Below are 22,511 nucleotides of genomic sequence, written 5' to 3' on the forward strand. Positions count from 1 at the left end.
ACAGTCAGGTTTATTATAAAAACATAAATATTTACATATTTTTTAATTAAAGTATATTAGAGATAGATTTATTTTTCATTAAAAGGATTGTTCACCTTTGAGTTAACTTCTAGTATGATGTAGAGAGTGATATTCCTGAGACAATTTGTAAATGGTTTTCATTTTTTATTATTTGTAGCTTTTAGTTATTTAGCTTTTATTTATTATCATTATTATTTATTTATTTTTTATTATTTAGCTTTTTATTCATAAACAGCTCTCCAGTTTGCAATCTGGTTGCTGGGGTCCAAATTACCCTAGCAACCATGCGTTGATTTGAATAAGAGACTGGAATAGAAATAAGAGAGGGCCTGAATAGAAAGATGAGTAATACAAAGTAGCAATAACAATAAATGTGTAGCCTTACAAAGCATTTGTTTTCACATGGGGTCAGTGACCCCCATTTGAAAGCTTGAAAGAGTTAGATGGAAAGGTCAAATAATTAACAAAACTATGAAATTTTTCTTGCTGTGAGTTGTGGCTTAAACCACTTCCATTAAAGTTGCCTGTGTCAAAATGCACTATTTGTACTTCCTTATAGTTGTGCTTGGCACTGCTCAGTTCTTCCTGATTTCCGTTTCAAATCAGGAGCTTTTGCGCCTATTGACAGAGGGGAACCCTGGAGCTACCTTTACCTCCTGACTAAGCATTAGCTCCAGGTTCCCTCCGCACCCTGCATCAATAGGCGCAGCACACTTGAGAATCAGGCACAGATGTCTGACCAGAAATGGCAGACTTTCAAAATATTTGGCGCAACCTACATTTTCTTTTATACTTGCTAAAACATATCCCAGATATGTCCACTCATTGTCTAGGGAAGTTTATATATTTCATGTATATATACTGTATGTATATATACTTTTTGCCTTTAACAAACATGGTGCTGCTGTACAATTGAAGGACAGCACTATCTACCTGTTTTACAGATTTTTATCAAACTTATTTGTATCTGAATATCTTCTATTACATCTTTGCTATATATGCCAACAGTTCTAGGAGTTTATATTCTCTTGAGACCAAGATTGTTATAGTAAGGTATACAGTACAGATCTGATTTATGTTATGTGATATTTCCTAGGTCTTAGATGCTTTATTAAATCACATCCCTGAAACTCTGGAACTAATGACAAGTGGTGGTGAAAACTCAGCATTAGAGAACAAGGTGACTTTTATCATAACATTTATATTTTTAATCTACTTTTGTGTCTCATTTTTATAGAACACCAAAGCCTTCAGCATTTCATTTGTTTGAGACATAATTTGCACTGTCTGTCCCCAGACAAGCATTGGTGGGTTTACTGGACATGCCTTACAGCTAGAGTACAGCATGCATTGTTGTGGCTTGTTAGACATTTTACTGTATGCTCAAAACACAGTCCAGAACACTGAGCTGAAACTCCATTCTTTGTGTGTTTTTAGCTTCTGATTGTTCCAGATCTGATTCCAGCCCTGACATCTGCAGAGCAGAGAGTTGCAAACTCTTTAAAATGGAGGAGTCATGAAAAACTACTACAGAAGTATTCCTGCCTTCCACACATCATTTCCAGTGATCAGATATATTACCGATTTCTGCACAGAATGTTTACTATCATTTTAACCAATGTGAGACCTTGAACACTTGTGTACTTTATATGGAATGTATATTAGAATGCATCTACCTTCCAGTGCCAAAATTGTTCCCTTTAAGCTGTGCAGTGGGCACATACACACAAGTTGTGGTGTGCATAAAGAATTTTGGGCCAGATTTAATCCAATGCGAAAACGTTATTTAAGTTTAAGTGGCCCTTTGTGTGAAAATGTTGTACTTGATCTGATCCACCCATTTCTATGTAAAATTTAAAAGTTCACAACACGCAATTAAGATTTGCAATGCAATCTGAAATGTGAATTTTTGTTTGCAAATGTGTTCTCTTTGCAAATTTTATTACATTTCCCCGTTTTTAAGAGCACGCAGTCAAAAAAATAATAGAAGTAATATTAAGTATCCAAGTGATACCACTATTTCATTTGCATCCTGAGCTGGTAGCACCTATGTTCTTATGCACCTAAGTCTGCATACTTGTATATGAAATATGAGTGCAGCCTAAAATGACAGTCGGGATTATTCATTTTTGTAAGGTATTTTTCAGGTACTTTGTAATGTTTAATTTAAATCACTCTGCAATATCTTATTCTATCTTTAGAATGTCTTGCCTGTCCAAAAAGCAGCAGCTCGGACTTTGTGTATATTCCTGCGTTATAACCGGAAACAAGAACAAAGACATGAGATTATTCAGAAATTAATAGAACGTAAGTGTAACTTCAAAGCGCGTCGACAATAACAATTATTTTGCTATAGACTAGACAATATAAAAATTCTGTGATTCAGGTAGCCATTTTTCTCCTATTTTTGGAATTTTATTTTCATGTTCAAAATAATTCTCCCTCCAATCTATTTTATGACTGGGGCTTGGTCAGCTATTTATTTAGACTGGGTGTAAAGTTCTGTTGGCTCAGGGTCACACTGGTCTAAAGATGAAGCAATCAGCTGACAGGTCTGCACATCAGGTCTGCACCTGATTATTGGCTCACATATATAGCCAGTTTTAAGCACATCAGAATAGTTTAGGAAATAAAAAAATAATCATGCTTTCAGTAGTAAGAGCAAACATACAAACAAACTTTACATACCATACAGTTCTCCTCCACCTTCTTTTCTTTGCCATTATTCTTGTGCTTTCACTTTCTGTTCTCACACTTTTCCTGGTTGCTCATTCTGGCCTTTATTCTTTGGTTCATCCAATAATACTTACTAGAAATTTCAGGATGGTTTTCCAGGCCTCCTAATGCTTTTGGCTCCTGACTATTCAGTCTGGTTTGTTCTTTTTGATCTTACCATAAAACGTGGTGAAATTTCAAAATGCTGTATAATTTTACATATCATGCATGGGCCAAGCCACCACTTATGCAAGGTTAGCAAGGTAGCAGATATTTTGGCTAATTTAACACTAGGACAAAGATCATATTGCAGGGGGTCTATGCAGACACCATGGGAGAGTACTGCATGGTGGCCTCATCACCAGACAAGTTTCTGCAGCCTTCTTAATTAATATCTAACCAAGACTTGATGAATATATAGCTCAAGAAGGTAATTTGCTTCATACATTTGGAGTGTGTATGTACAGATATGTATAGGTAATACAGAGCTCCAACAAAATATGTATGAAATGCTTGTGTCCTTTTCATTTATTAAAGCTTCTGTGGTAGTTTGGAAATGGGAATGAAAAGGATTACGGTTGTCTTGTATGACGTTTAGTTACCACAGAACCTTATTCAACAGTTTTTGTATGTGTGAGAATACCTGGTGGTCAAGTGGGCCAGCGGGGACACCGCCGTGCTCCTTGCAGAGCGTCCATCCTTTTCTCTTCGGTACACCTCTTGATGTCATTGCAGTTGCAGAGAAATTCGAATGTTTAAAAGGACCACGGGCAATAACTGATTGCCCAATGTAGGTCTATTTTCAGTAGTTCCTGGGTGCGATTTCTAGTGTTCTGATCTGTTCCTGACTCTGCCTGTCTCTTACCTTGTCTAGTCTGCTGCCTGTTCTGACCTATGCCCGTATACTGACTACAATACAATATTAGTGTGTTTGACCCGGCCTGTGACCTGAAGCAAAAGGTGCTTGTTATAGGTGGAGGAGTGGGCCGCGACCGGGACCTTGGTGCTAGCTCTGGGTTTGGGACTCCATTTGTAACAGTATGCAGTGAAAAGAAATTAGGTTGCTTATGATAAGGTTTATGGAGTCAGGAGAAAATGACAATATTGAAGATTGTATGTTGTTTTGTAAGACTATACAGGTCAATCCTTTCCACGAAAATGTTCTTAAAGTCTAGAAAGTTATTGATAGTTGGGGAGGAGCAATAAAAACATTGGATACCCCTTGACTTCCCCTTCAGTTCAAAGGCTTCTCAGCAATTAGATACATTCAAACACACAATATAAAATAGTTCTACAGCTGAAAGGCTGTAGCTTCAATCTTGGCATTTTCTCTGTTGTCTCAGGGGGACACAGGGACCCTTGGGGTTAAGCTCCACCCTCTAGGAGGCAGGACACTTAGAACTAATTTGCAGGGGGCATGTCCGGGACTCCGTCTTAACCCCACACTGCCATAATCCCTCCGTTTTTTTGTGTCCTGCTTACTAGGAGGAGGGAAAACTCTTGTCCTCCTGAAACAAGATTTTCAAAGACAACAAGCTTCACAACTCAAGATGGGGTATCCTAGGGTCAGGATTACTTGTTCCCTTTAGAGTATTACCTCCCTTGTGGGACAGCACCAGGGTCCTAACCTAGCCCATGGCCTATACTGACCAGTGGACAGTTCCTGCTCCCGGTCATAGGAGAGACAGAAGGTCCCGCAGGTCACTCTGGACTTGTGAGTATACCTTGCACTCTCACTTACCGCTCTCACCCCCCTCCCTCCCTCCTCTTGTCAGGGGATGTGGAATGGGTAAGGCCTGTTAACGACTGAAGGCACTCTTCAGTCGATTCCTACTGTGCGCCCCCTTCTCTACAGAGCTACCCGCTGCCTCCGGTCCTCTATTCACTTCAGCGGAGTATGGGAAACTGTCTGCTACAGGCTCCTTATGCGTGCCTTCAATGGACCGCATGCTATGCGTTCCAGGTGCCATTTTGGACAGCGCGTCATACTGCACAGGAGGAGGTGCCTGTGTTCCGGGCACCATTTTCTTGCTCCCGCGCTGTATATGGAACGCAGGCCCTTCACAGACGCGCAGTTCCACACTTCCTCTTTCAATTAGGAGCAGAGTGGGGGCCACAGATAGAGCACTTATTCAGGTCGCAAAGGGCACTACAGCACTACGTCTTCAGCCCTACTCGATCCATACTCCCTCAGCAGGTACCTCAGACACTGCAACACATGGCAGAAGGTAAGACAGGGGAACTTTCCCACAGGGCTGGGGAGAGAGCAGCTGCAGCAGCAGCGCAGGTTCCCTATTTTTCCTGCAAAAACTACCACACAAAAATTCCTGGGGGCCAGGGAGAGCCTATGTACAGGCCTTGTTCCAAGGGGCAGGGGACTACATACCCCATGGGAGCCAACTCTTCCATCCCACCCCCTCCCAGGAATCCTCTACAAGACATGGCTCAGGACGAAGTACCTGGCACTTCCACTGACCCTCCAGCCCCATTATGGGCTATCCAGCTCTCACAGTCATTAGCCTCTTTACAGAACCTTCCCTCCATTGCTGACAATTTAGGCAAAGCCCTAGCCAAATTAAGTCAAAGGCCTAATGGGAAACACAAGAGACCATCCAGCCCCAAAGGAGACACTGGCTGTCATGCTTCTTCAGATGCATCCTCAGTAGCAGGGGATAACTCTCACTCTGAGGGCGAACTCGCTCCATCCGAAGTATGTCCAACATGACATCGACAACATAATCAGGGGAGTAACGGAAGTACTAAAAATCACCTAAGCTGCGGAACAACAGCCAGCCTGTTCAAAAGACAACAAAAATCCTCAATCTGTTTCCCTTCACATGAACAACTGCTAAACATTATACAAGAAGAATGGAACTCTCCAGAACGAAAGTTCCAAGCCACCCGAAAATTTTCTAAGTCCTATCCTTTTTCCAAAGACTTGGTGGACAAATGGTCATTGTCTCCCTCAGTTGATGCTCCTGTTTCCAGACTGTCTAAATCCACAACCCTCCCAGTCACGGATGCCGCAGCGTTTAAGGACCCAAGTGACCGAAGGCTTGAGGGTTTCCTAAGAGCAACATACTCTTGGGCTGGATCTACCCTACGCCCTGCACTCGCTTCTGCATGGGTAGCCCTGATCAACAATATACAAGAGGGAGTACCTAGAAATGATATTATGTCAACGGTACAATCCATAGCGGAAGCATCAGCATACTTATGTGACGCCACTCTAGATACGGCGCAAATCACTGCCCGCACGTCAGCCCTATCAGTTGCAGCCTGCAGAACCTTATGGCTAAACAACTGGTCAGCCGACCTCAGTTCAAAAAAGTCCCTCACTTTGCTACCCTTCAAAGGACAACATCTTTTCGGTGAGGAATTACAAAAGATTATATCGCAGGCCACGGGAGGAAAGAGCACGTTTCTCCCTCAAAATAAGAGCAAATCCACTTCCTTCCCCACACGTGGAAAGTTTTTTCGTCCCCAAGGAGGACGGTTCACCAGGCGACACAATTCTCCCCAGCGTTCTCACTTCCGATCAAAGACAAACGACAAGGGTCGACCTACGTGGAAGTCCAACAAGTTCCACAGCAAGTCCCCGGGTGATAAATCAACCTCCGCATGACGGGTCACCCCCTCCGGGATCTCAGCAACCAATAGGGGGCAGACTGCTGCGATTCCGGGAGGTATGGAACCGATATTCAATGGACGCCTGGGTCAATCAGATCATAGCCGAAGGTAACCATCTCGATTTCCCCCCCCCCCAGAAAGTTCATCATGTCCAGGGTTCCATCCAACCCCAAAAAAGCTCAACCCTTTTACGAATGCATTTCCAACATGGAACGAAACGGAGTAATCGTACCTGTGCCACATTCAGAGACATTCTCTGGGTTCTATTCCTATTCCCAGAGGAGAACGGATCATTCAGACCAGTCCTAGATCTCAAATTTCTCAACAAGCACATTTGGTCTGTACGATTCAAGATGGAAACACTACATTCAGTTACCCGGGGGATGGATCCGGGACTCCTATTGATGTCCCTGGACATCAAGGATGCTTACCTCCATGTACGAATTTGGCCTCCACATTATCGCTTCCTGAGGTTTGTCTTCAAGAATCAACACTATTAGTTTGTAGCGTTGCTGTTCGGTCTGTCCTCAGCCCTCAGAGTTTTCACCAAACTAATGACGGTTTCTGCAGCAACGATGAGACTCCAGGGAATTTCGGTGACACCTTACCTGGACGATCTGCTCATCAAGGCCAGGACGGAAGAGCAGACAGAGTGTTCAGCAGGCGATAACTCTACTTAAGAGCTTTGGCTGGACCATCAATTGGGACAAATCCAGCCTGCGGCCCTGTCACCAGATGATATTTATGGGTCTTGAGTTCAACACCCTAACCCAACGGGTAACCTTACCTTGAGACAAGCAGTTAAAGATCAGAAACCAAGTCAACCGTCTACTCCACAACCGACGTCCAACAGTACACTCAGCAATGGGAGTCCTAGGACTGATGGTCACATCCATCAAGGGGGTTCCCTTCGCACAGATACATCTTCACCCTCTACAAGCCAACATTCTTTCAGGGGGGGAAGGGAGGGTCTCTCTCCCAAACGTTCACTCTTCTAAACACAACAAAAGAGTCTCTCACCTGGTGGCTAAGACAAGAACACCTAGCCATAGTACAATCCTGGGAAATCCCAGACTGGACTGTGATTACGACAGACGCAAATCAACTAGGTTGGGGAGCAACATCGAACAATCTATCTGTACAAGGTCCATGGTCCCCTGAAGAAGCCAAGTTACCCATAAACATAATTGTTAATTGTATGACTAGCCCTCAATCACTGGTCTCGCCAGCTTCAAACCAAGTCTGTCTGAGTGCAAAGCAACAACTCCACCACCGTCACATACATAAACAGACAGGGTGGAACCAGCAGCAGGGCAGTAGGGCAGCCCTAGCGGAAGTACAGCAAATTCTAACTTGGGTGGAGTTCAGATCGGTAAGACTATCCACCATTCCCATCAGAGGGGTTTCCAACACAAAAGCAGATTTCCTCAGCTGAAACCAGCTAGATCACCCCCAAATCAACCTCATGGCATCCAGAACCAACCGCAAGGTGCCCAAATTCTTTGCTCGTTATTGAGATCCGATGGGAGTGGACGCCATGACTCAACCTTGGCGTTTCAACCTGGGACCTTAACCTGGTCCTAGAGTCTCTGCTGGATCTTCCCTTCGAACCCTTAGGGGTAGTATCTGAAAAGTGGCTTACCTGGAATGTGGTATTCCTCGTGGCAATTTCTTCAGCCAGAGTGTCAGTACTCGGCTCATTATCATGTGACCCATCCCTTCTGGTCTTCCATAAGGACAAGGCAGTACTGCGCACCCTGCCATCCTTCCTCCCCAAGGTCGTATCTTCCTTTCACATCAACCAGGATATAGTGGTTCATTCCCTTTGTCCGGATCCCAAAAATGATTGCACAAATTGGATGTAGATGGAGCACTCCACTGGTATCTGGAACGATCCAAAACCTTCAGACGGCTCAAACCTTATTTGTCGTGCCTTCTGGATCACGAAAGGGCATGGCAGCCTCCAAGACGTCTATTGCACGGTGGATCAGAGAGACAATCCGTCAGGCCTACCTATCCAAGGGCAGGCCTCCACCAGAGAATGTTCGTGCACATTCCACAAGGTCCCTGGGACCATCTTGGGCATGGCGTAACTCTGCTTCCTTGGATCAGATTTGCAGAGCAGCCACCTGGTCCTCAGTACATACATTTAAAAAATTCTACAGCCTTGACAAGTTCTCCTTAGCTTTGGCCACAAGGTACTGCACACTGTGGTGCAGTAACGTGTCAGATCCAAATTCGCTCCGCCCTGCTATTCTGGGACTGCTTTGTTAAGTCCGCAAGACTCCCTGTGTCCCCCTGAGAAGACAGAGAAAACAGGATTTTTTGTTACTCACCGTTAAATCTGCTCTTTAGTCGATAGGGGTGCACAGGGCTTCCCAACCCTGAGCGAAAGTTGACCTATGGTCCATGGGAAAGTTTTTTCCTGAATTACCTGTTCTGCAAATTGTTAAATTATGATAATCCCTTTTTTCAGCAGTCTCTTTAGTACAAACTGAGGGATTATGACAGTGTGGGGTGAAGACAGAGTCCTGGACATGCCCTCTGCAAATTAGTTCTAAGTGTCCTGCCTCCTAGAGGGTGGAGCTTAACCCCAAGAGTCCCTGTGTCCCCCATCGACTACAGAGAAACGGATTTAACGGTGAGTATCATAAAATCCTGTTTTCTCCTGCCATCATAAATCTTATCATAAACAACCTGATTCCTTTTCACTGCATACAAAGACCTTCAAGAAAAGGTTCCTTGTGACTAACCCCCCTTCAACCCCTCCTGCAAATTACATATTACTTTATTGATCATTATTAATATATTCTGTTGTTTTTTAGAACTCGGCCAAGGAAAGAGCTACTGGAACAGACAGCGTTTTTTAGACACCTGTGAATACATTCTGGAGTTTTTTTCAAAATTCTTTTTCTGTAAATACTTCTTTTTGCCAGTCTTGGAGCTTACAAGTGACCCAGTCGCTAATGTCAGGTACAAGAGCTATTTATTTCTGTCCATATACAAATGAATTGAGGTAATGCATAAGGAGCACTTAGCACTTAGTTGCATTCTGCAGCCAGTAAAAGCATTTTAATTGTGTAATCAAAGCCTTTTCTAAAGAGCCTCCTTCTTTGTTAAAGAACTTTGTAATGTATCAAACCTTGTAAAACCTTATAAAAGCACATCTACGTACTAAATAATTCCTGATTAGTTGTATAGTGTGCCTTTTATCTTCCTATGTAGATAATAATCTTTGATTAGCTTTATGCATTGAAAAATAGGTTTAAGGTTCTGTGGAATTTAGCATTTAAAAGCAACTTTTTCAAGTTAAGAATCTTATGTTGGAGTAATATCTTTTGACACGTCCTCCTGCTGTCTCCAGAACACCCTCTGTAGTCATCAAAAGAACTGGTCTTTGCAATAGCAGGTTCTAGCTACTGAAGGGGTATCACTAGTTAATAACAGTGTAAGGGAGCTTTACTTTAAAATGTTACATGACTCCTTGTTTCGGGATTATAAAGATGCATGACATTGAACATGATAAATTAATCACTAAAAAGCAGTTCACATTTTGCGAGGTTCCTTCTATATTTTATTTATACTTGTATTAAATTGGTTTTGATGATGTGTTCTGTTGTTAAATCATTTTGTGGATAAATGAGCAATGTTGGCACATCAGAATGCCTCTGTACTGCAGCAGAGTATTTAATTTGTTTTCCCTCTTCACAGCACTGTGCCCTAGTGCATTCTACACATGATTATTACTCTGTAATTAAAGTGGCAGTACATCCCCTTCATTTAAGATTAGTTCAATAAATAGGGCTAATGGTGAACATATTTTTGCCTAGTGTTATACATGCAAAAAAATGGTGATATTTATTATTTCTTGAGCTAAATAGGCAGACTGAAAATTGGCTACTCAATATTTGGTCCTTATGCATCTGGCAGTAAGGATAGGGCCCTGATTTAGACTGCACCTTCTGCCTCTCATTACCTAGTGCCATTAAATGACGCACCAAGTAGGGCTCCGGAGATTGACACCTATGTGCCTCCCCCTACCCGTCCCTCACCAATATAGGGCTGGCTAACTGAGTCAGTGCTGTATTAGTGAAGAGTGCTGCAGGTCTTTGCACTATGAAATAGAGTGCAGAGTCCTTTAACTTTCCTTCTCTTGTAAATTAAATACTGACAACTTCATTTTTATAGAATGAAAGTTTGCTACATGTTGCCAAAGTTGAAATCTACCCTGAAGCTACCTGCGGACAAGCATTTGCTACAGCAGTTAGAAATGTGTGTAAGGAAATTGCTGTGCCAGGAGAAAGATAAAGATGTTCTGGCTGTAGTTAAAAAGGTGAGTGATGTTCCAGTTTATTAAGTTACCATGAGTGCATTAAAGCATATGAAACATATTGTTCCTTCCAGTGATTGGGTCTAATAAGCATGGCCGTGTTTTCTGTATAGGGCCATTCCTAGGGAGGCAGCAGTGGTCCTCAGTCACCTATATTAAAAAAACACTTGCAGCTAAATCCGTCAGTGAAGCTGATGAAGGGGTATATTTATCAAAAAGTGAAGTTAATAGTGAAGTTCCGCCACTAGAGTGAAATTCCGCCACTTTCCATTCATTTCTATGGGATTTTTAAAGGTGTATTTATCAAAGGGTGAACTTTCACTTTCACCCATTGATAAATATGCCTTTCAAAATCCCATAGAAATGAATTGTGAGCTGCAGAATTTCACTCTAGTGGCGGAACTTCACTCTTTGATAAATTTACCCCCATGTGGGGTACACCCATCTCTTCTGCTATCAGAGTATTTGCAAAGTGCATGTGCAGATATAGGATTTTCCCTGAAAATCTTTCTATTACCACCCAACTAATCCACTTTGTGGGTGTTTTCCTAGGCTGTGCAGTCTCAGCAATTTGTCCCATGTGATGCTATCCAATTAACAGTGAGGCAACTGGACAGGGAACTGCAGTTTATGTTGGCAAGTGTAGGGAACTCCAATTAAAGTGGCATTAGCCTCTGTATAAGTACGTCCTCTTTAATGTCTGCTCAAAGGCTTTCACTAACACACACACTCCCATTTCTTAGATGTCACACAAGTTTATTTTACTGCAACCAATGCTGTTATGCTGTGTGTTGCTGACAAATAGTACTGATTCCAGTATTCCAGAGCCAGCAATTTGCAATGCACTACATAGGAAAGAAATATTAGGTAGATGATAGCATAAGAACAGTAAGCAAATATAAATAAAACCTGCCTGCGTGTTTTGTCAGTGACCTGTCACCTTTAACCAATAGGACAAATATACCCTGTCAGTTGCATAAGAAAAAATACGCTAGTGAGGTTAAGAAAAATATGAGTACCAACAACTTTAGAATTATTGTTTAATAATGTTAATGCTTATGTTGGACTAGGAAGGGGTGACTTGAGCTCAAACGATTTGAAAACTTATAGTATGTACTGGTATTTTGTTTTTAATTTAAGAACTTGCTAATGCTTCCTATTCCTTTATGCACAATAAAATATTTAAAAAAAACTTTTTTGCAGACTGTGCTGGAGCTGGACAGAATGGAGCTATCCATGGATGCAGTACGTACAAAGTATTTTATTTTCTGTGGTGTATAGCAATCTGTTTGTTATTTACTTTGACACTCATATTTGTATTCTATGTGTGTGCTTAACTAGTTCCAGAAACGCTTCTATGAAAAAGACTTGCTAGATCAAGAAAAAGAGAGAGAGGAGCGCCTTCTTCTGGAAATGGTAAAATATGAGTGGTGTATAAAGACTGGACTTGGTGTCCTTTATAAAGAACTCAAAATACATTATATTAAAGGCCAAAACCATCTGGTTTATTAACAAAAACAACCTACTTTTGTTCTTGTACTTTTTTCAGTGCTAAAACTGAATATTTACGCTTTTGATCCTTATTTAAATTTGAGGGAAAGCTAAGTTCATGTCTATTTTAGACCTTGACAATATAAATACTGACTTGGGAGCTTAGGGAAAGGTCAGGCAGTTACACCATATTACACATATTGTTGTGTCAGGACCATGAAACTAAAGGTTTGGCACTTTTTATGAAACTGTATGTCTTTACAGAACAATATGTAGTAGTCTTGGATTATTAACATGTTGCAGCAATAAAATGTGCTTTTTATATCATAGTTCATAAGTCATTGTACTTGATAACAAAATTGTTATAAATAAGTACTTTCTCATTAGGGCTAATGTATATATCCTCTCCATTGTTATTTCTGGGATACTCCCTTTTTTGCTTGCACCCCTTCCCTTCAGCTTAATCTGTGGCACGGAACATACTCTGTTTCACATTGGGTACTGGGGATTGCAAGTATGTGTTTCCTATTGCTGTTAGTGGAAAATGATGCACCTGGAATTAAGTACTTAGAAAAAAAAATTATTATTTTTTTTTTTAATATTAACATATGCGCAACTGTGTCAACTGTAGCACCATTAGCAATCAATCTGTAATTAATTTAGATCGGTTAATGCAAATTAAAAAATGAAAGCAAAGATCAGATTTGTTGTTAACCATATTATAGCACCTGTATTAACATATTTTCTAGAAATTATGCACAAATTTCACACTTTGCGTCCTGTCTTGTTTCTAGCACCAATAAACACGTCCTAAATTGTTCATCATTTAGACAGTGCCAGTGGGGCACTCTAGGCACGTATATCTGATGCTTACCCCTAGTTCCGGCCCTGTATTCAGATGTGCAAGTTAGGGAGTGCCGGCAAGTGCTACAGTGTTTAACATGTGTCCACAAATTCAGTGCTAGGTGCAAGGCTGCACTCAAATACCCTTCTACAAGTGCTCTGTAAATGAGAACGCCATGCTGGAATCCAATTCCAGTCATGCATTTCAGGGTTCCAGACTGATAAATGGAAAAAATACATCTAGACAACGTGAGGTCCTAAAGCTGCTGCACACGGTTTAAGGGATATCACATGCTTAATACTGGCCTGGGTACCATTTTGTTGAGCACCACGGCACCATCTTGTCTTCTGTACCAGGGATCTCTTTAAACTGCCCTGCATGGTGCAGTATCTGCAGTACAGTAAAATCAGTCATTAGAAAATAAATTACTTTACTTTAATGCACACAGTCTAGGACAGCTGAAAGGGATCTCTGGTACAGAAGACAAGATGCAGCACTCAGCTGAACACTACAGTGGACTGGACTGGGCATCATCCAGGTCTGGACTGGGACTCAAAATAGGCACTTGCATTTCAAGTCCACAGAGGTCCAAACAGCCCCCTACTGGCTCCTTAAGTAGTGACTGTCTGTGGCATCTTACAGCAGCCCCTCCGGTATTTGCCAGAATCCACAGTTTGCTGTCCTGGCCTGGCACCCGCATATCTTGCAGGACTTTTCAGAATTTGTCATTTTCATCAGACAGTGCCTATAAAATCAGTGTGAATGGCAGCCCACTGATCAACTGATATCCATGTACTATAGATATGAATGAATATGAGGCATACTGAAAAGACAGAATTACACCAAAAAAATCGTAAAAACGTCATTTTAATGGTAATCCCCCTCTGAAGTGAGTGCTTGCACACCCTACCCTTCCCACAAGGTAGTTGTAGCCTGATGCTCAGAGATAGAAAGATTGGCACCCCCAACACAGTAAAAACAAATGCATTTGCTCTGTACTCTGTAAATACATTTTGCAAGGGTTTATCCTGCACTTTTGCCTTGTGCACCAGTGAATCCCCCCCAGACAATTGTGAGCAAATGCTGCACTAATTTTATCACATTGGAGGCAATTGCGCAGGATGCAGATCTGTGCCTGGATGCAATTATGCTGGTATTGTGACAAAAACTCTCCATCTTTGGTAAAGAAAAACATGGTAAATAGTGTCTGAAATAAAACTTTACACAATGTGGCTTTATTTGTAAATTATCTCTTATATATTTTCCAGTTTTTATACATCTTGTTCTTTTCTCAGGAGCAAATAGAGAGGGAAAAACAGCAGAGTGAATCACGATCTAGTAATGAAAAGAGCTTTGATAAGAAGCGTAAGTGCATTTATTAATTGCTGTCTATTATACAATATGTCTCTTGTTTTAAGAGATAAAGAAACATGTCTTCCATTACCTTCTCCTAAACAGAAAGTGATATTTGCAGTATATCTCACTGCAGATCTGCAAGTATAAATACTGGCTATTGTACAATATATTTTGTGCCAATTGTTAAATTAGCTCTGAGCTTTTCAGATGAAACATTTATTTTATTCCATTTGTGGAAATCCATTGTTAAAATCCTTGCTAACATACACCTTTGTTTTAGGCAGAGACAGTAAAACAGGATTAAGTTTGCCAAAAAATCTCCCTGCTGTAATTTCAGGAAGCTCATCAAGCTCAACAGGTGAGTTAAACTGTCTCAAAGCCCTGCAAGTACTTGCCATGGATCAGATCAGGTCCTTAAGTGGTATCAATTGTATTCCAGTTAGATTGTTAACTCTACAGGGCAATAATATCCTTCCTTTTGTAGTTTTAATACTTAACCTTTAATGTAACTGTACTTTGTATGTATTTGTATTTATTATTGTGATGACTGTTTGGTTTATGAACGTATTGTTCTGCTGTAAAACTCTGCATGCATAAGTAGTTCCATATAAATCCAAAAATACACACATACTAGTGATGTGCAGGCCCACCCGATACCCGCGGGTCGGGCTAGTTCGGGTCGACCTCGCACTGCTCCTCGCGGAGCACCTTGCGCCACCTCAAATGCCGGCTTCCTACTTCCGGTTTTATAGTCTCACGTCTGCTCGCCCCGCCACTTTTGTGACGTCATTGTGACGTCATCGGCGGCGCGGGTCTATAAAAGTACCCCGGAAGTGCAGGTGCGGGCAGGCGCGGGATGGAGCAGGGCGGGTTAGGGTCAGGTGCAGGCCAGGAAAACCCTGACCCGCACATCACTAACACATACATAGTTTTATATGTTTATTTCAATTAGTGTGCAGAATTACTTTGTCTTTGTAGTTATGTTATTCTTTTTCTACAAGGGAAGTACCTGGTGGTAACTCTGACACTGTTATCTATTGGGCATACAGTATTTAGTATTTCCAACTGCCCATAAATTTCTAATACACCTAAGTTGAGCCCCTGGCCTGCCCACTAAATCCTCATATCTGTTCCAGGCTTTTCAGTTACAAAATCTTTCTATAATCAACCGTCGTTCTCCCCATGAGGGAGCCAGTTAATAATCTTTGAAAATTTGGCAAACCAAGATATATTTTTAAACCGGTAAACTGCTGCTGGCCACAGTCTGAATGAGATGAAAATCGACCACTCTCTATTAATTTCTTTGGGATTCACCCTTTGATAAATATATCCATATATATAAATCTTATACAAATGAATCTTAAAAATACAGATACTGTATATTTCACCTTTTGATAAATATGCCCCCCATGTCTCTAGTAAGGGAACTGAATAGGCTTATGGCACAATTTCCATAAATAATACCATTATAAAAGATTTTTTTCACTGTTGATTTCCATTATGTTGTTTGCATCAGTTTATAATAAGTGGTTTTAGTCTTTAGATCTGCCTGACTGTTACCTGACAGTTATCTGCACTGCTGTGAACAGTTTTGTAGTATGTATATATTTGTAATTAGGTATCATGATTCACTAAATTGGTAAAACTAAATTATTTAGCTATTTCTCAAAAAATACCGCTTAGTAGTTTAAAATATGCAATGTGCTGAGTTTCAGTGTTTGGCATTATTACAGAGCATATCCATGTAACATTATACAAATGTTTCCCATGTTTAATGACATGACTCCCTTTCTTTATAGTTGTAAGTAGAGAAGGCAAGAAGACCAAGTTAATGCGCAGTCAGTCTTTCAGTAGCACCGTAATCCATCCCAAGCAGAGCACCATCGAGAAATGTTCAAAGTAAATACTTTATGTTGTGTGTTGTTACATCATAGTTGTGGCTGAAAAAACACTCAGGTTCAACCTTTTGCACATCCCAATTATACTTTGCTATTCAGGTGCTGTGTTCTGCTTATTTGGCACATACACAAAATGGTGTCATGTTGCAAAGCTTGCCTTAATAACAGTGTCCAGAAAATGGTACCTGCTTGCTTGTTGTGATTATTCCAAATGAATAAGGGAAGCAACAGTTCAATCATTTATATAGTGTATGTAAATTTTATTTTGCCCGACTAACACACTAGAATAGCATTTGGAATTATTTCATAGGGTCAGGGGTCCACTTTTAATTTGTTAAAGCAATGCATTGTTAAAGGAGATGTATAGGATAAATGAAAAAAAAAACTAATTTTGTAGGCAATTATAAATAATGTATGGTGTTGCTTTTAATTGATGCTTAAAATAAATATTATCTTTAAATATTGCCCCTTTATTAAAGCTACTTATAGATATTCTCTGGTTCGTGTCTGTGTTTCAAATGAGGGGTGGGCGTGGTCCTAACGGTCCCTGTCAGAAGCATAGTAGGAAGGGATCAGCCAATCACAGCCCTGCAGTCACACAAGCACAGACATTCTTCGGTTACCTATCAGGTCCTGCTAGCTGCTGATTGGTTCCTGTCCTACAGGGCAGTGAGCTGGGCTCCCCTGCACAGCCTGGGAATTCAGGGAGCAGGAAGTGGAAAGGAAGGGAGGGATTATTAGGGTTTTTGCAGAAATATTCAATAAATCAGTCTGAAATACTAAGCACAATTCTTATATATCTAAATGAGTATAATGCACTGGTACATTCTTATTTTTTACACAAAATATCTCCTTTAAAATATTCAAAATAATACATTGCTATTTTAATTCACTCTGTAGCAGATCTAGAGTGCAGTGTGTGGCTGCATTTTAGCCCAGTGGTTTGCCCAGTGGTTTGCCCAAAACTGCTGCAGTTGGAGTGACTTTTTTCATAGAACCTGTGATCCCCAGCCTAGGACAATTCACATCTATCCATCCTTATTTCCACCATGTGCCTATATAAAAACCTATACCTATCTATATGGAATTTCTGTGAGATTGGGCCCAGGGTATCAGTTTCTCTGGTTGGCCCTAGGAGTTCCTTTCTGACACTGACAACATGACTGATTCAGCTGTTCTTTTTCTTCTGGTGTGGGAGACAAGTGTAATTAGCACTGTAACATAGCAAAAGGTTACAATATTTCCAGAGTAAAACCCAGGAACACCCACTTTTGACCACACCCCCTAAAGATGTGCCCTTTTGATATATACACACCAGCATCTTCAATCTGATTAAATCTAGGATTATGTACAGCACATTTCATGACATATAAAATCTGGTGTTTACACTTACATGGTAGCTCAGGTTGAAAAATGACACCTGTACTTCAAGTAGCATCAAAAGTGCACACCCTAATGTTTAGAGAAACTACAAAGACAGGCCAATAGGAGAGAGTGTACCTTTAATGGTACCAAGGTCAATACATCACCTTTGAAAGCAACATCACAGAAAGCATGGTATACACAAGTTCTATATTTTGAATTAGGTCCTGAAAATTCTAAACAAATAAACAACAGGAATATTTTTTAGATACAGCATACTAATTGAAATCAATTAGGTCGCACTCACTGGTCTGCAACTTTGTTCACGGGTGCACTTTTCCCACGTGTCCTTCCACACGAATACGATATTTGTTAGGAATTCAAACGGGCAGCACTCCATAAGATAAAAGCCTTTATTATTCACATGCAGGGCAACAGCAGAGCAACGTTTCGAGCCGCCTGGCTCTTTATCAAGCTTGATAAAGAGCCAGGCGGCTCGAAACGTTGCTCTGCTGTTGCCCTGCATGTGAATAATAAAGGCTTTTATCTTATGGAGTGCTGCCCGTTTGAATTCCTAATAGATACAGCATACTACCCAATTCAGATCCTAGTTAAATATGGAAACATGTAAACATGGAAAGAATTACCTGGCACAGTGGAGTTAGTAATGCCTTAAGGCATGCAGACATTGAGCTCAGATTACAACAGTATTCTGCCACAGCTTTTCAAGCTCATCCTCCTCTTCTTCTCACCAACTCAAGGCTTCATTTGTCACTGGGTATAAATTAACAAGCTAGACAGCAGCGTTTCTAATTACTGCAGAGCTTTGTGCCTCACCTGGAGTGAACTGTCAGAGCACATGAAATATGGAAGATATTTGAATAAGGTGCTCTGACTATGTTTCACAACCCATAATGTGTCTTTTAACTTTTCCAGGTCTGCATTAAAAGCAAAGTCTTTTTTTTTTACCTAACCATTATTTCTTCAAAGAGAGCTTGTAATTTTCCCCATCGTTGAGACAAAGGACACTTTGCATGAGACTTGGGTGTTGCTGGGGGTAGCTGTGACTCACAGACACTTTTAATTTAGTCTTTCATTGGAGGGGTATAACCCACAGGTTCCACTGTGCTAATTCCGCTCCCTTTCCTTGATCTACAGCAGACAGGACATATACCTGCAGAGTTTGCCTTTTGGCATCAAGAAATAGAAAATGAACCCTATATCAGTTTTATTCTAGAGAGGGATAACAGTTCCCCTTTTATGAGATGCTGTATAGGAGCTCTTCCCCTATAATGCAACCTGTAAATTGGAAATCATGTTTTCACAAAAAGCTGCACCAACTTCCAAACCATAGGCTTAGCTACAATGGGGGTAATGTAAAAATATAAACAATGTCTTTTGCATCTTATATCTAATTATCAAAAACAATAATTATCATCTATTGTGTCTTTTTTGCAGCAAAAGTAATTCCATGTTAGGTGTGGGGAAAAATATGTTGCTTCCATATGTAGGTAAGTATATATGTTTTTTAAAATGTGTTTTATTATATGTAATTTCAGATTTATGATTTGGATATGTGTTGGCTGTACACATGGGGTAGGCATTTTGCCAGTTTTTGCTTCATTACTCAGCTATGTTAGATGCATTTGTATTCCCCCCTGATAGCAACAAAAACAATAAAAGGCTTTAAACTGCCATATGACGTACAAAAAACGTGTACTTTATTACATTACCAAATAAATAATATAGGAGTGCTTTACCTTTTAGCCATTTACAGATGCCTATATTTTTAAGAGAATAATTTCTCATATTTTATACAGGATGTCCTAAATTATCCATATAAATGTGAATGTGTTATTATTGGCAGGTAGTTTTAGTTCACACTACTACTTTATCCTCATGAAATAGGTGGAAACTTTATTCACCTGACTTAACCTATAAAACATTATTGTCCTATAAAACATCATGTTGTTCCACCTTAAGATAAGAAGAATGGTTTCATTAGTCACCAAGGAATGATGGTTTAAGTCACACATGGAGTTACAATATCGAGTCATCACCAAATGATTTAAAACAACTGAAAACAATCAACAGTGTATGTTATGTCATTTTGGGGGGGATTCCTGAAATTCCTAGTTGCAGTGCAACTGATCTAGATAAGAATCTTTAGTTTTACAGAAGTAAAATGTTTTTAGTAAATGATCCACTCACGATTTACACTGACAAATGTTTGAAAAAATGGGGCACAACAGTTTTATGAACACAATTGCATCACTTTTTGCCTATGACAGTCTACTTGTTCCCTTTCAGACGATTCAATTAAAAGTCGTACAAGCTGTGCCGGCGGGTCAGTCACCTTCACTAACTCTACAGCATCTGCTTCACGGAGCACTGTGTCATCACTTGACCAGAAGTCAAATGGCGGCAAAGACACTCAGTCCCGAAAGCTTAGCTTGTACGTTTTTAACCATTGTTTGTACTCAATAAGTATCATTTCTATACAACCTTTAAATTATATGAAAGAATGTAAATAACTTTTCTGTGTTTAAGTGAATACTTTGTGCTCAGTACAGTATACCACTGGAAAACTTAATGACAGATAGGCACCAATCCAGAACCTTAGTGTTGAATCCAGGAGCCAAAAGTTCTATTTTACATTATAATTAAAAGCCGTATGCGTTTCATGTCACCAGGGAACACGTAGTCATTGAGTCTATGATTAAGTGTTCCTTGATGTAATTAAAACGAGCAAGGCTGTTGTATTTTAATTATAATGTAAAATAAAACTTGTGTTTTTTAAACTTTTGGCTCCTGGATTCAACAGTAAGGTTTTTCAGTGGTGCTGAAGGTCTGGGACATGTGCATATGGACGCACCGTTTAATGTGGTAAGCCTATACTATAGTCCAGTGGACTCAGTACTCATTCACAATTCTCGATACAGCATGTTAGGTTGTATAAGTGCAAGATGGAGATATTGAGTATCTGTTCATTTTCTGTTAGATATGTAGGATCTAGTTCAGATATAGTTTCACTTTTATAACTAGTTAATTTGTAGCGCAAACTGTAAAAAGACAGAAATTTACAGAAATTAATTTTTGAGTTTTTTTCTTTTTAATTATCTTTTTAAAAGGTAGATATGTGTTCGGCTCAGCTGCAGTAATAGTAAAGAATAGTTAAAAGAGGTACTTGTTAGTTAGTGACTCACAGCCTGTTGTCCATATGTGACATAATGTGAAATACTGAGAAATGTATCTCGTTAAAAAAGACAGCTACAGTATAAACCTAGGATGTAATAAGTCACTGTTGGAAGTGAATCATGGATGACACCAAGGCCAGAATTGGTTGCTGTAAGGCTTTCACACCAAAGTTGGTTTAAATAAGAATGAGTGTCAGAGTGTAATATATTGTAATCCTCAATGCTGTGTGTTAGCTGTAATAACTTAACTGTAATTTTCTCTCTTTTCTTTCTATTTTTTTTAAAGAAAAAGCAGAAAATCAAAAGCATAATTGCCTGCCAGGTAACAAAGGAAACCAAAGAAATGTCATGCACACAACTGCTGCAACAACAGCCAGTGCTAGCGCCGAATGGAAAGATGAGCTTGTATGTTGCTGTGCTAAACAATATCCTAGCTGATCTCCCCTTGGAATGAGAAAATTGCTTACGAATAGTGTATTTGCTTGTGAGGATGGCTATACCAAGTGGGCAGTGGTAATCCAAAAAGCAGCCAATTGGGATGGGTGTCTCATTATTATGTATACATTCTTTAGCTCAAAGCCAATAGGTGGGCCTCTAGCTTGGACATTCCTACTTCTCGCTATAGCAGAATCATAGAAGCAATTCCTAAGCAGAGGCTTTCCTGTACTTCAGCAGTTAGGAACACAGGCCATCTCTCGGAAGCACAAAGGCACCTGAAAGCTTACCGTGACGTCTAAGTGCAAATATCTTTTCTACAAATCATTCCCCTTTATCACCAAAAGATTATTTTGTGTATATACATTATTTAATATTTTGGAGTATTTCAGATAGTATTTTCTCTTTATCTAGTGGTTAAATATGCTGAATATAGTTTTATCTGTTCTTATTACAAATTACTGTACCATGCTTTTGCCATGTCCCTTACAATTGCTTGTATTAATACAATATTTCCTGGTTCAAACAACATAGTTTACCTGGAAATATAAATCTATACAAAATATGAAGCTATTGTCAGCTTCCATATTTGCAGTGAAATCAGAATAGGTATATTCATATGAAAGAAGTATTTTTTTTTTTCATTGTATTAAGATTCTACAGAAAAAGTCAGTCCAGTCTCTGAATGTTTCTAAGTGTGCGTGCTCTTACTTTTTACAAAGTGAATAATAAAGCACTGATCTGTTGAATACTTAGGACAGCACAATGCATGATTCCAAATAAAACACACATTAATACAACTTTTAGTTATGTATCATTCATACTTCAGTGGTATTTGTTAAAAGAAAGGTTATTAAAGGGATATAGATCTATAAAATGTGCTTGTGGCCCTCAAATGTTTCTGAACAGGGGAAACCTATTCTGGCTTATCTATAAGGGCTGAGAGAAAACTCAAAGGGGCAAATTTACTTACCTTCGAAGTTGCGCCAGCGTTGACTTTGCCGCACCTCGCCAGGGCTGTGCAAATTCACGAAGATCCGAAGTTGCGCACAAGTTACCGATCGTTTGCCAAGTTGCGCTAGTGATGTTACGATCAGCGGTTCGAAGTTACGCTAGCGATCGGAAATTTGCATACAGTGTGAAATAGAAGTTTGAATGGACGTGTATGCTGCAGCAAATAAATAACACTACACAAGCCCAGGGGAAACTTGATAAAATTATATAGAGGTGTT

At 40.0% G+C, this 22,511-nt stretch overlaps 1 protein-coding gene across 1 annotated transcript in view; it reads left to right on the forward strand.

Annotated features, from left to right (window-relative positions):
* ppp4r4.L (protein phosphatase 4, regulatory subunit 4 L homeolog) overlaps window positions 1–22,079 on the forward strand; it is an 80,359-nt gene extending 58,280 nt beyond the window's left edge. Inside the window, exons 13-25 of the mRNA XM_018230455.2 lie at window positions 1,118–1,201; window positions 1,459–1,641; window positions 2,223–2,328; window positions 9,192–9,339; window positions 10,555–10,699; window positions 11,900–11,941; window positions 12,038–12,112; window positions 14,327–14,396; window positions 14,668–14,745; window positions 16,187–16,286; window positions 19,106–19,158; window positions 19,958–20,102; window positions 21,131–22,079. Coding sequence (XP_018085944.1) covers window positions 1,118–1,201; window positions 1,459–1,641; window positions 2,223–2,328; window positions 9,192–9,339; window positions 10,555–10,699; window positions 11,900–11,941; window positions 12,038–12,112; window positions 14,327–14,396; window positions 14,668–14,745; window positions 16,187–16,286; window positions 19,106–19,158; window positions 19,958–20,102; window positions 21,131–21,155 — 1,254 coding nt within the window. The 3' untranslated portion in view covers window positions 21,156–22,079. The remainder of the gene's footprint in view (window positions 1–1,117; window positions 1,202–1,458; window positions 1,642–2,222; window positions 2,329–9,191; window positions 9,340–10,554; window positions 10,700–11,899; window positions 11,942–12,037; window positions 12,113–14,326; window positions 14,397–14,667; window positions 14,746–16,186; window positions 16,287–19,105; window positions 19,159–19,957; window positions 20,103–21,130) is intronic.
* The last annotated feature ends 432 nt before the right edge of the window (window positions 22,080–22,511 follow it).

Source organism: Xenopus laevis, chromosome 8L (genome assembly GCF_017654675.1).
Source record: "Xenopus laevis strain J_2021 chromosome 8L, Xenopus_laevis_v10.1, whole genome shotgun sequence".
Classification (NCBI taxonomy): Eukaryota; Metazoa; Chordata; class Amphibia; order Anura; family Pipidae; genus Xenopus; species Xenopus laevis.